Consider the following 14154-nt stretch of genomic DNA (forward strand, 5'->3'; position numbering starts at 1 on the left):
CAATTCAAAACTTGTACAAAGTTATATAATAGTATGGACTTCAGTAGAGCCACTATTCTAAGTAGAGAAAAACACAACAACTCAGTTCTCTGGTCAAAACGAACTATTTTTATTGAAAATTTGACAGAACAGGTAGTATCAGAACACTTCCTGGACAACAGCCTTCCTAGTCCTCCTCCTCATCGTCAGCTCCTCCAGTTCCACCCTGGCCCTTCTTGGCGTTCTTTCTCTTGACGCGGCCTGGGCGTCCACCACCGTATGGAGACCTCAGGGAGAAGTCGATGTGCTTCTGGCTGTCCAGGCGAACCACAAAGGAGGGGATGTTCACCACCTGCTTGCGCACACTGCCAAGACAGAAAGAGATAGAACGTTACCATTTTATTCAAATGTATTAATGTAGATGGGCTAGTGCCATCATTGTACAACAGGCTTTATCGAGAGGAATCTTTACACCACAGAACATTTTAACATACAAGTTTCAGCCCGAGTATTTAGTACATTATACAAGTTGTAGGGAATACGACAATTGCCCGAGGTGCAATCCCCCATATCTTACCCGACAGCCACAACAGTGGCACGGTCCAAGCCCTCAGAGGCAGGATTGGCTCTGGGCAATGTCTACTGACAAGGTATACGGTTTTGATACCGAATTGACCTTTTTGAAATGTTTAAGAGTTCTCAGCGGACAGCATTACAAGTTGGTGGACCTCTGATGGAAGAGGAAGCATTGAGTTTCTGATGAGTCCCTCATAAGACTTGTGACCCCTGGCTTATTTGACGTTTGTGCCCCTGGTGCCTTAGAGCTTACCGAATGTGCCTCTGGCGGATAAGGACACGAGCATGGTGGATGCTTTTGGCAAGTCCAAGCTTGAAGACCTGGGTCTGCAGCCTCCTCTCCAAGAAATCTTCAACTTTCAGACCCAGGATGTAATCCAGCTTCATCTTACCCTCGTCCAGTACACCGATCCTCACCAGACGCCTGAGCAAAGCATTACCTGGGAAAGCACACAGGAGTGATTTTACAATCCCAAACATACAGGTGCTTAAGGTACATTTAGTGAAGTAGCAATATTGGCCTCATTGACGAGGAATTCTTGACACCACAGAAAGTCTGAGAAAATATATGTTTTAATCATTGGCCAATAAAATGCTCAAAGCTGCGTTTTAATTCATTTTGCATACCTTCAAACAGACGCTTGGGGTCCTTCTCGTCAAGAGTGAGCAGCTCTCTGGCAGCTTTGCGAATCTTGGCCAGGGTGAACTTGACCCTCCACACCTCACGCTTGTTCCTCAGACCATACTCGCCTTTAAAGAAGATGAGACAGTAATCAGTCAAAGTTAAGTCTAGCCTAAAAGGACATTGGTATGATTTAAACTGGTGTTAATGAAATCACAGCATACCAATGAGTTTCAACTCCTGGTCGAGACGGGACTTCTCGAAGGGACGACGGGGGGTGACATAAGTCTTGCGACAAACCCAACTCCTGGCAACGGGCATGGCGGCTTTTTAGTGCCTGCAACATCAGATAGAAATGAGGTTAGTTTAGGTAATCAAAAATGCAACAGAGATGGGTAAAGATTACCTAAGCACCGTCTCCCTAAGTTAGCAATTTATTAGCAGACATCCTCTATGGCTAGTCAAATTCACACTGAATACTCAAAGTAGACTGTAATGTTACACCCTTGAAGTTGTCAAATTATCCTTTTAGAATAGTGTTCACTGCTACAACTTGCATAAAACCATCCGAATAAAAAAAAAAAAATTGGAGGCATGCAACAGGCCCGTTTCAAACATGTTACTTGAGTTTGTCCATTACATCTTACACAATAAATCATAATTAGCCATATTTACATTACACACAATATCCCTGTAATGATTATTATAGTCGCAGTTAAGCATTGGACTAAAACAACGTTGGTTGCACAGTAAAGCTAACATGTTGCTCTGCATTTATATACAGGTACTAGTATGTGGAAATAAATAAACACTGCTACAGTAGAAAGGCTTCCCTAAATACATGTGTGACAATAAATAAAGTAAATACGCGTTATAAATCAACCATTAGTCAAACCTACGACTAGGCCGCAGCTGCACCGCACCACGTTGTTCGATGTGACAAGCTAGCGTTAGCTTAGCTGAATTAGCTTTTCACTTAAACAATCAATTACTAAACTATATGTTGGTTAATTAAATGACACGTTCACCCATTAAACTACGTTTCCTTCAAATGCCCATGCAAGTTTGTGAACCTATAAGGTCCTAATGTTCGGAGTTTGTGACGTGAAGAGGCACGCGGAAATAGTTTTTACCTGTCTCGCTCAGGCCAGCGGAGAAAAGAGAACGTTAGTGGAAGTTCCCATCTATTTATAGGGCCGACGAAAGCGCTACATATCCCACAATGCATCTCTGCGCCGGACTGGAAGTGGAAATGTTGGACTTACCGCACTCTGTTGGTCAAACAGGAAAAAACAGCTGAAAACACTACACAGTGTATGTCTTTAGTTTTAAATCAGTGTGCGTGCTCATGCTCGCCTGCAGATATGTGTGTCATTAGTACAATTCATGAAGTCACATAGGTCCACTTTAAGATTATAACAGATTTTTAGCTGGTGGAGCATATAACTATAGTGTAACGTTACACAAGGAGTCGATGAACTGCTTTCTAGCCTATTCAGGGTTTTCTTATACACTTTTGAAGAAGCTGTTATAAGTGTGTAACATCTGGTGTGAAATCTTGCATGACAGCATGTTTAAGAGTGAGGGTGGTAAGGTGGTAAACACGGAGAGAAGGACATGGGGGACTATTTATATAACTCTGAAATGGGACCCTCGGCATGTGTTTCTGTCTGTCAGGCTGCATGATCAACTGATGGACACACAGAGGCTCACTTGCTTTCTCTTTCATTGCTCTGTATCCTGTCTAATCTGGACAGGGCATCGGTTGTTTTGTGGACTTTCTTTGTGTTTTCGTCTTTGATTCATCTGTGAGGTTGAATTGAGTCTGAACTCTTCTTTCCCTCGCCCTCTTGGATCTTGTTTTCTCCTGTTGGGTTTTTTTCTTCATATTTTTCCCAGCCTGATCGCCTGCTCTCCTGACTGCATAATACATCTTCCTTTTCCCCTGCTCTCCTTCTCCTTCTCCCCCCATCTTCTACCTTTCCCTGTCTCCTTGTGCGTGGTTTTTGGGCCATGCTCTCTTCACCCACTATGATTCTCCAGCCTTATGGACTCCCCGTCTACCCACAGACAGCCACATGCTACCCCAGCATAGTTCAGGTAAAACTCTCCTTGATTTGCTCTCACATAAATGTTTGTCTTCACAACCCTGCGTCATCAAATGTCCAGTTTGTTGAGACTTTATAAGGTGACTATGGATTCAGGGGTTGCGAAAAAGAGTGTCATTATATGATTACAAATTTGAATACAGTCCATAGTTGAATGAGTTTGGGCTCATTAATAAATCAGCATTTCTTGGACCTCTAGTTGACATGTGATCAAAAGTGGGGAACCCAAAGGTAATCCTTTTTACTATCACAGAATACCTAGGAATTTAAGACATTTGCAAATTTTCACAGAAGCTGATACCAATCAATCTCTAGCAATTTTTGCTTTAAAAATGACTGAAACAATTAATTGATACAAATATATATTATCCTTTTTTTTGTCTGTTGATCAACTAGTTCTTTAAGGTCTATATATAGTTGTTTATTGTAAGTTAAATTAATGTTAGTGTCGCCAATAAACCATCCAGACAATAGTAAAGAGGAAAACATTTAATTCCCCAGAAGAAACTTTTATTTTCTTCAGTTAATGAGTAAGTAATTACAGTAAGCAAGTAACGTTTATTTATAGCATCTTCCATAGAACAAGATCACAAAGTGCTTCAGAAGAATAAAGATAAGCTGTCACATATTACATCTAATTTAGTTTAGTGTTATATTGCTTGATAGTGACTAAACATTAACTGAGAGATTAGAAGCTTGATAGAAGCTGGTCGAAGCTCACTGATTGCGAAAAATCTTATTTATTTAACAGTAAGGACACATTAGGGTTATCTTTAGTCCACTGGTCTCAGTGATGCCAGCAGGCATCGTGTGTGCGTGTGTGTGTGTGTGTGTGTGTGTGTGTGTGTGTGTGTGTGTGTGTGTGTGTGTGTGTGTGTGTGTATGTGTCGAAGTGTCCCTGACTTATCATTAATGTCACAATGCATCTGGTATCGCTCTACCTTGTCTCTGTGCTTCACACCAGCTGTATTTTTAGCCCTCCTTTCCTGAGCAGATAATCACAGCAGGAGATTCTGTCACCTTTCTTGTTTTCTGCACTCAACTCTACTTATAATAGGTGTGAAACTTGCCTGTTGGGCATTTAAGTGCATTGTGAGTATTTAGCCGTTCAAGCACAATATTCACATTTATTCTTTATTATTTTTTAGTTAGAACAGTTTAGATGGGTACTTTGAGAAAAGAGAAGTATTGTTTGGAGGTGACTGAAACCAAAAAGATAGTTTCGAGCCTTTAGGGATGAGATTATTCTCCAAAACAATCTGAACTTTTATTACTTGAAAATGTTATATTTCCGAGTTTTTTCTGTAGAAATGTTTGCATGATTGAAGCGAAACATCTGTGCGAAGAGTTTAAGTTTAAAATCCGGTCAGGGACTTTCGGCACATGTCTTTGCCTTCTGACTCTCCTCCATCTTTCCTGTCATCTGATAAAAGCCCCAAAATATATTTTAGAATACTATTAAAGGAACCTTCAATATGTCAAGAATGAATGGGTGGAGAAATTGATATTTAGTTTCTCCCAATACGCTTCAAGTTCACTAACATTTGTAACTTGGCCGGCACTAAAAGGCCACATCTGCAGTTTAGTGCCGTCTGTGTGTAAATCCTGTGGCAGCTGTCCCAGCAGGCACCTGGCTCAGAGCCGTTGACCTCTGACCACAACATGACAGCTGAGGAGGGAGACGAGAGAAAGAGGGAACAAATGCAAATCAAAAAAAGCCTGCAAGGAGGAGAAGGCGGGACACCGTGTCTGCTGACACTGTGATAGTGAATCAGGCAGACTGGTTACAGTCTGTGGGAATACAAAGACTGGTAGTGATATCTAAAAGATTGTGTTATCTTGAACCATCTGTCTTGTTTTTTCGGTGAGGAGGGTCGAGGCGGTCAGACATTAGTGGTTTCTTGCGATAAATGGAACACAATACAGACACGGGTTAGTGTTGGCATGTTTGGAAACATGTTCCATAACGATACTGTAAATTACACAAACTGGAGAATCCCTCATTATACTGTACTTTCCAGAATTAGAGAGAATCACAACAACAAACATGATAGCAGGGTTGGCTTTTAAAATGTGTCCATTTTAATTAATTTATATCCCAGTAGGGCTTCTGAACTTACCAAACTTTTCTAGCTCTTATATTATTTGCCTTTACCCACTTAGTCATTATACCCACATTACTGATTATTTATCATATATAAATATAAATATCTCAGCAACCATTGTCGCCATAACATTTGGTACACACATCAATGTCCCCCTCAGGATGAATTGTAATATCTTTGGTGGTCCCTTCCTGACTTTGCCTCTTGTGCCTTATGACCAAAACACCTGCAAATCTAATGCCATCCCATCCTCCGGTGTTCTTTGTTTTTAGTGCTAATTGGCAAATGTGAGCATGCTCACACGCTAAACAAAGATTGTGAACATGATAAACATTATACCTGCTTAACTTCAGCGTTTTAGCATTGTCATTGTGAGAATATTAGCATGTTGACGTTAGCATTTAGCTCGAAGCTGTGACTGACAGCCTTGTAGTCTTTAAATTGAAAGAGAACCCAGAGTGAGAAACAAAGTTGTTCCGTAGTGTGTTCAGCCTAATCTCTGTTAAACCAACTGTAAATATTCTGTTGGATTGCAGAAGCTGGTTTTCAAAACAGAAAACATTAAAGGGGTCTTGATGAACTGTAATGCTGCCAGCTAGAGACCCATGTTCAACCTTTCTTCCTCCAATTCCTTCTTTATTGCACTGTATCTTCATATCTTTAATTTGTCACACCTCTTGAGTGCAACAGCTGATAGAGATATATATTAAAGTTCATGAAATGAGAGTGGAGAGAGTTTTTAATTAAAATAAATCCCTCTAAATCCTGAAGCTGGCTGACAAACGTGTGGCTTTTTGCATGTAAGTCAACACGTGGATATAACTTATGTTTGAATACAGAGATGCAAAGACTTCTATAAACCTTTAATGAGGTGAACATATTAATACTGCAATAGAAAAATGTTCGATTCAGGGAAAAGTTTGACCTTCAACGAAATATGTTGACAAGAGGAAGATGGATACCGCTTGCATGTCTGTCCATTCATTATGATGCTGCAGCCAGAATGCAGTTAGCGTAGCTTAGCAGAAATACTGGAAACAGCTCTTTCCAAAAGATAAAACAAAATCCACCTACCAACACATTTAAAGCTCACTAATCAACATATATCTCGTCATAATTCATAAAAGAAAATTGTGAAATCTGCGAGGCAGGCTAACTGTTTCCCTCTGTCTTAATGTTAAGCTAAGCTAACCAGCAAGCTGCTGGCTGTAGCTGTGTATTTACCGTATTTTTCATAGTCACTAAAAACATTGACAAGATTTTACCTCCCAACAGCTGTGCTTCATGAGGTATTTCATGTTGTTTGTAAAATCCTAAACTGCAAAGTATTGTAAGTAGTAACTAGTTCTGTGCTAACCATATCTTTTGATATAATGTGATTATCTGAGTCGTTGTATTACTCTTTACTGCCACAAATGCATGGTTTGTAATTCTTCAATATTTGGGCATGAAGTCAGAATTATTACTGGGAAAAGAATGAAAGAGCTTTTTCCTATAGAGTAGTAAGTGGGGGATACATTTTATTTAAAAATAATGTGATTGAAAGAGTAATAAAACCATGTTGGCGTCTCAAACGTGGTATTCTTAGAGTCAACCTTTACCATGATTTACTGACTTGCAACTGTAGAAGCATTTACTTTCATAAATACCTCATCTTGAGGGAACAGCTCTATCTGCAGCGAGAGAGAGAGAGAGAGAGAGAGAGAGAGAGAGAGAGTGTGTGTGTGTGTGTGTGTGTGTGTGTGTGTGTGTGTGTGTGTGTGTGTGTAAAGGGAAGTGTGGGTGGGGGATGAGGTGATTGACAGTTACAGATGACCACAGCTGGTGTGGCGTCCTGGTCCCTTATGCTCTGGAGATCATTTGATGTGATTGGTGGATGAGTAGCGTAGCTTATGTAGGCGGGTGGTCAGCTGCATTAAAAGATGCAGCAGTTGTTGGAAAATGCATCAGAGATCGAGGAATGCAGTAACGGGGTAAGACGATGCTTTTAGCTCCTAACTTGGATAATTCACTTGTATCAATGCTGTATAAGATGGTTGTTCACCTCTGTTTCTGTGAGCGGGTTTCATTTACATTTCTTTCTGTTTCTGACTGGAAGGAGCTAACATTTAGTTTTACAGTGTGATTTGACCGAAATTAGGCTGCAGTGAGCAGATCTTAAGATGAGTCTGAGTCAGGTTTCAGTCACTCAAAATTAAACTGAAAAAGTATCTACAATTTCACATTGTTTCAGGAGGTTCTTTTGTTTAAAACAAAACAAAAATATGTAAAACAAAATGTACAATATAAACCTGAGACATTTGAGAGATTTGACAAACTTGAACCACAAAATATTTGGCATTTTGCCTGACAAATGACACATGGTTAACTATTTATCACAATTGATGGCAATTCATTTGAATTAATTTATCAATCTCTAAAAATTCTCTAAAAGTAGCAATGGTGCAGAAGTACTATACTAAAAGTAATAAAAGTAAAAGTTCACACAACGCAGAATGGCTATTTTCAGAATAAGTTTAGTTAAATTATTGGTTTATTACTATTGATACATTAATATCACTTTAATTTTGCAGCTGATAAAGGTGAGACTAATTTTAATTAATTAATTTAATGCTGTGTTGCTGAATTTCCCTCCAGGGATCAATAAAGACAGATAGATACTATAAAGATGTATTCCTTATTATATTTGTTATTGTAAAAATAAATGTGATGGATTAAAAAGTACAATATTTGCCTCTGACGTGGAGTGGAGTAGAAGTAGAAATTTAAGTAGTGGAAAATGGAAAAAAGTATCTGAAAAATGTACTTGAGTACATTCTTGTTTCCACCACTGCCAGTTAGAGATCTGTTTAATGTTAGTATTTCATCAAGTTACAGTCATTTTGTCTGAAACCAGCATGACGAGCTTCAGAGGTTGGGATTTTCTTTCTGTCATTCTCAACTTGGAGAGAGTTGTGTTTATCTGATGTTTGTTTATGCATCATAAACTATATTCAAGCTGTTTAACAATTCATCATTGTGAAAGGAGAACAACAGTAACAACATGGTGGTTAGTTTGTTTACACCTCTGACATCTGATATCCTGTGAGGCTCATTCCTGCCTCCCTCTCTCTTCCTCAGGGAGGCCCCCCTCAGGAGGCCGGCCCCGGCAGTGGTGACCCCTCCCTGCCTCAGGTCTACGGCCCTCCACCCTCCTACCCGCCGCCTGGTCAAGGTCCACCAACATCTGTGGGCAGACTGCCACCTCTTGATTTTACCTCTGCACACCACAGTTCAGAGTACCCCGAACATCCCCAGCTCAGGGTATATCAGGGCCCTCAGCTCGACGGGGTGGAGGTTCTGACATCCAGTAACACGGTGAGAACAGTTTGCGAGTGGAAGCACATCATGACAAGCAATCCATGTCCCAATGAAATGTGATCTTCAGTAAGTGAATGTTACACAGAACCCTGCTGCTTCAGGTAGAGCATCCATAAGCCCTATCAGGGGAACATGGCCACATAGAGTTGCCTTCTATATTTAGAGACCCACTGCCACTGTTGTGTCCATGTACGGGAATGTCGCTCACACTCAAAGTGAGGGGCGGCAGCTGAGTGAGGATTTGTTGGTGAAAATAAATCCCCACTTTTCTGTCTCCCCTGTGTCTTATTTAGCAGGCAATGAAACAGATCACCTTTCAAAATGATGGCCGTGACATTTTGTGACGATATTGACAGATAACAGTTAAGTGTGTAGAGGTTGTACACGACACAACTTTCTATGTTGAGTTTTTGTGGTTCATCCCAGCAAATCACACAGATTTGTGAGAGAGGACACAAGTATTACTGTAGGAAAAGTGAATAGAAAAATAATTGTAAAAGAATAGCTATTTTACAATGTTTCTTTTGTTAAGAAAATTCAACACAGTTTGTCACACTGCAAAAAAAGAAACCCTCTCAACATGCCATTATATCTGTAATTGTGTTTCTTGCTTTCTTAAATTAAGTGACAACGTCTGCCAGTAAGATTCATTCAACCTGTTTCCATTAAAAATCAACTTGTTCAAACATATTTAAATATTTTTCTTGATTCCAGTGCAGTGCAGCAGCCTGCCTTTTTAACCGTGCTAGTGTGGCACTATGACCGGTAATGCTGGCCTGTTGGTTGGTCCAACTCTTTGGTCCCCACATAAATATCTCAACAACAATCCCTGGATTGCAATGATACTTTGTAGAGTCATTCATGGTTCCCAGGTTTAGGCTCCCAGTTTTGGTTTTGAGTAAAATATCTTGACAGCGTTTGTCATGAAATTTGCTCCTGATATTCAAGGTCCCTTGAGGATAGATTCGAATGACTTTGTTAATCCTGCAGCATGCTGCTAACACAATACATTTTTTATTGTTAGAAAATATGATTTAATTTGGAAACGGGTTGAAATACTTGTTTGGCTGATTTTTCACTTTCATGAAGACAAATCGGTTTCCAGGGCTCCATTTAGACAGAAATTAGTTTTGCTTATTATATGGCAGCATACATTAATCAAATCTGCTCCAGGCATGAACACATCGACTATGATAAGTTCAGAGGTGTTTAGTTTGTTTGGCAGGTCGGCTCTGTGTCCTGCTGCAACACATCTCTCTTCCTCCTCTCATAAATGGTGTTTTGTGGCCCCATCTATATATTTTATTACTAGAGCCCCTGACATACTCGGGTCCGTGCTGATTTTCGGGGGGAAAGTTGACACGTCGCCATGGAGGGAGGGGGTCAAAGGGGGAGGCTGACCAGATGACCCCCCTTTCCCCCTCTGAAATATCGCTCAGGTCCAGAAACACAATTCTGCATCGTGACATGAAACCACCACCCACCTCAACCCTCTCTCCCTGTCTCCCCTCCTCTGTAGTCTGTGGTGCGTGTGTGTGTGTGTGTGTGTGTGTGTGTGTGTGTGTGTGTGGGTGGATGTGGTAGTCTGCAGTAGTTAGCCATGGCAAACCAGTGTAGTGTAATCCAGTGGCCTGTGTGCGTTTGTGTGTGTAAAACTTTCCCGTGTGTGAATGTGTCTCTGTACCTTTTTCTGTCTATCACCAACGTATTAATTATGCCCCTTGATAAATGACCTTTAACCCTTGGCAGAAAAGCAGCACCGTGACCCCCAGACTGACCCTTGTGGAACGTACAGTTTTGATCTCTTTCCCTTTCCCCCCCATCACCCTCTTCCTTCTCAAGCTGTCTGCGCACCTTCTTTGCCTTGTTTACTTTGGTTTAATGTTATTGTTCCCTGCTGCACTGAGGCCTTTTCTACTATCTGCCTCTTCCTACTAGAATGCTAATACTCAAGTCCTCACTTCTGCATAAAGGACTGCAATATCAATACTCGTACAGTCATTTTTCTTTGCTTTTTAATGTTTCTTTTTCTTTCCAACGCACTCCGCTCCTTCTCTGGCTCTCACTGCTGAAGCTCACTGTATTTATTTTTCCTGCATTTTCTTGCAGACTTTTTCACTCTCACTTTCTTGTTTGGACTTATTCATTTGACTTAAAAACATATAGCTAACGTTTATCTTCTGCAACGGTTGATGATGCTGGTTGAACAACACATACACGTGCACACACTAGCATCGTGGTGCATTGTGGGATAATGAATGTTTTGGTTTTGGCAAAAAATCATGGATTTTTCTGCATGAAGCAATTTTAATTAGTTAGATATTATCAAATGTATATTACAGATTATTACAACTGCTTAGATAATATGAGGACTAAGTTACAGTCTTTCTTGCTTTTCAGGGGAGCTTGAACTTTATTTAACTCTCTTTGCCAAAGCTTGAGTGAACATTCATAGTTTTAGTTTCAGATACAAAATCTTTATTGATATTGTGCAGTGCATTAGCTTTATACTGTCCTACAGGCATGTATTCAAAGACGCCTCACTAAAATGGTGCCCTTTCCTGCCTCCTCACATTTGCCTGAGAAGGATCACTGGTTGCTGAATGCTCTTTGACCTTTGGTTTGAATCACTTCATGAAAATTATCTTTGCCTAATGCCATGTGATGCTTACGCATTTACACAAACAGAATATTTCTGAAAGATGTTGCCGGATTTGTTCCCTGAATTGACTTTATTTTTATTTTTATTTTTCTCCCCTTTCTTTCTTTGCTTTTCTACTGATGCCCTCTCCCCGTTTTTTCTTCTCACCTACTCTCATCTCATTTATACTCTTTCTTCTTCTATCTTTTGTTTTCCATCTTTCTGTTTTTGTTTGTTCTTTCACGTCCTCTTCCTTACCGTCCATTCTTCATCTATCCCTGTGCTCATTTTCTCTCCTCCTCCTCCTCCTATTTTCATACTCTCACTGTCAGGAGGACGTTTTGGCCCCATTGACCTCTGACCCCCAGTCTCTGAGCGTGTCGGTGTCATCAGGGGGCGGAGCAGGAAGTGGAAGTGATGATGAGGGTTCAAATAAGGCCCAACCGAAACGCCTCCATGTCTCCAACATCCCGTTCCGCTTCAGAGACCCGGACCTCCGCCAGATGTTTGGGGTATGAATTTGTCAATATCATGCAGTGTCACAATGCATTCATACCATTGTTGTACATATTAAATAAATTACATTTTCTTTATCTGTTCTAATATATTCACATAAAATACTTATTCTGACATTTGCAGCAATTTGGGAAGATCCTTGATGTAGAAATAATCTTCAATGAGAGGGGTTCCAAGGTGAGCACCGCAGAGTCATAAGAGCTGAAACTTTTCATTTTTAATGAACAAAAAACTGAATCTAAACAAACAATAATATGACTTGCAGGGCTTTGGATTTGTCACCTTCGAGAGTGCTGGTGAGGCTGACCGAGCAAGAGAAAAGCTGAATGGGACGATTGTGGAGGGGAGAAAGATTGAGGTGAGGGGGAATTCCCTATTTAGGTTTCCACAATAATATCCTGCATACTTATCTTTAATCGTTGCCTTTGTTCCGTTCTCTGTCTCCCCAGGTCAATAATGCCACTGCAAGAGTAGTCACCAAAAAGCCCCAGACGCCTCTTGTGAGTGGTGAAATTCCAAGTAAGACACCTCAATCACTTTTGCACATATCCCTTTGTGTGCTGATGGATTCCGGGAGTCTCCTGTGAAACTTATTCTCATTTTCCGTGTAGCTTCTGGATGGAAGATCAACCCTGTCATGGGGGCGATGTATGCACCTGAACAACTCTATACAGGTAACTTCTTCTTCATAAGGCTGATCCGTTATTGTAATGAGACCACCAGTATTGTACTATTCACTTTTTTTACTGTTTATTTTTCTCTTTAGTTGCCAGTTTCCCGTATCCCGTAGCAGCTCCCACCTTGGCCTACCGGGGCGCTGCGCTGCGCGGCCGAGGCCGAGCCGTCTACAACACGATTCGCTCTGCTGCAGCAACACCTACTGCTGTGCCCGGCTACCCTGGGTAAGACCCTGTGTCCAAGTACCAGTGTGTATATTCACTTCACTCACTGCTTTAACATCTTCATATTGTTTTCATCACTTTTATCAGGATGGTATATCAGGATGGACTGTATGGAGCAGAAGTCTATGTAAGTAGCTGTACTCGTTTGCTCCTTGAAGTCATTTTTAATTAGTGCTGTAGCTCTATTCATGTTATTTTACCTCTTTCTGTGCAGGGTGGCTATCCTGCAGCTTATAGAATGGCTCAGTCAGTATCTGCTGCCACAGCAACCTACAGTGACGGGTAGGCAGATAAACACCAATCACAGCACGATTACAAATCAGCTTTTACTGCTGGTGTGTCTGCCTCTTTTCTACATAAATACAATAGTTCATCCTTGGCCCGTGAGCCACCCTTCTACAGAGTTTCATGAAAATTGGGAGTAGTTTACCCGTAATCATGCCGGTAAACAAACAAACCAAACCGAAAACATAACCTTCTTGGAAAAGATAAATCATACACTTTTAAAATTCAGGTACTTGGTTTTGTGTCTAGAAAGATACTCAACAAAAGATACATAAACCTTAACTCATACAGTTAAAACAAACAGATACAAACTGGAACGACATCAAAAACTTTTCCAAAACTTTTCACACTGAAAATCTTTTTTTCTTTACTGGCTGTACAACTTGAGTTGAGTATCTTTCAATCAACAAGGACACACCAACTACACGTCAGGTTTTGTTAAGGCTAATTCAGATTTTCTTTTAGACTAGATGTCTTTCACTTTGACCTGGCTAAATTAAATCCGAGTGGAGAAGGCCATGATGAAGGGAGAACTAGTAAAACAAATAATAACAGAGCAGCTAACTTGACACGGCTGGTTTAGCCTTTCTAGAATCCCAGCTATATGACATTTACATCTGCTTCTGATGTCTTTGACCAGATACGGACGCATTTACACGACAGCTGCGGATCCCTATCACCACTCACTCGGACCAACAACGACATATGGAGTTGGTACAATGGTGAGTTGAGTTAAAACACACGCCTCCTCTGTTGAGAGCGATCTTGTTACATGTGCGGTTAACAGCAGACCCTGGTCACACCTGGCACACTGTTTCTGTCAACAGGCCAGTTTGTACAGAGGAGGATATAACCGCTTCACCCCGTACTGAACCAGAGGGAAGACGTCTCTTCTGAACTCTGGGATTGGCTGATCCATGGGCACTTCAGGATCGATTGGGAGATCATTGAAAATGTGGAAATGATTTTACTTCCAGCCTCCATCACTACCTCTCCTCGAGAGACTAAACAGACTGAAGTTGTAAATAGTGTAGGACCCATCGTCCATTCTACTGATGAA

At 40.8% G+C, this 14154-nt stretch overlaps 2 protein-coding genes across 2 annotated transcripts; one reads left to right on the forward strand and one right to left on the reverse strand.

Annotated features, from left to right (window-relative positions):
* Positions 1-85: 85 nt before the first annotated feature.
* On the reverse strand, positions 86-2343 carry rps9 (ribosomal protein S9). Its single transcript, XM_076109402.1, has 5 exons — positions 2311-2343; positions 1402-1514; positions 1183-1305; positions 809-995; positions 86-344 (listed from the first exon to the last, which is right to left on the reverse strand). Exons 2-5 carry the CDS (start codon positions 1496-1498, stop codon positions 167-169), a joined length of 585 nt encoding a protein of 194 aa, XP_075965517.1. The 5' UTR covers positions 1499-1514; positions 2311-2343; the 3' UTR covers positions 86-166.
* A 758-nt stretch (positions 2344-3101) lies between these two features.
* Positions 3102-13966, forward strand: rbfox1l (RNA binding fox-1 homolog 1, like). The gene is given in 12 exon segments (XM_076109688.1): positions 3102-3277; positions 8511-8747; positions 11724-11903; positions 12031-12084; positions 12173-12265; positions 12357-12426; positions 12519-12620; positions 12623-12809; positions 12897-12936; positions 13024-13091; positions 13735-13816; positions 13922-13966. Coding segments are annotated over 12 exon segments (1245 nt in total). The 5' UTR covers positions 3102-3190.
* The last annotated feature ends 188 nt before the right edge of the window (positions 13967-14154 follow it).

This window comes from Anarhichas minor, unplaced genomic scaffold, assembly GCF_050575085.1.
Source record: "Anarhichas minor isolate MPS153535 unplaced genomic scaffold, ASM5057508v1 ptg000041l, whole genome shotgun sequence".
Taxonomy (NCBI): Eukaryota; Metazoa; Chordata; class Actinopteri; order Perciformes; family Anarhichadidae; genus Anarhichas; species Anarhichas minor.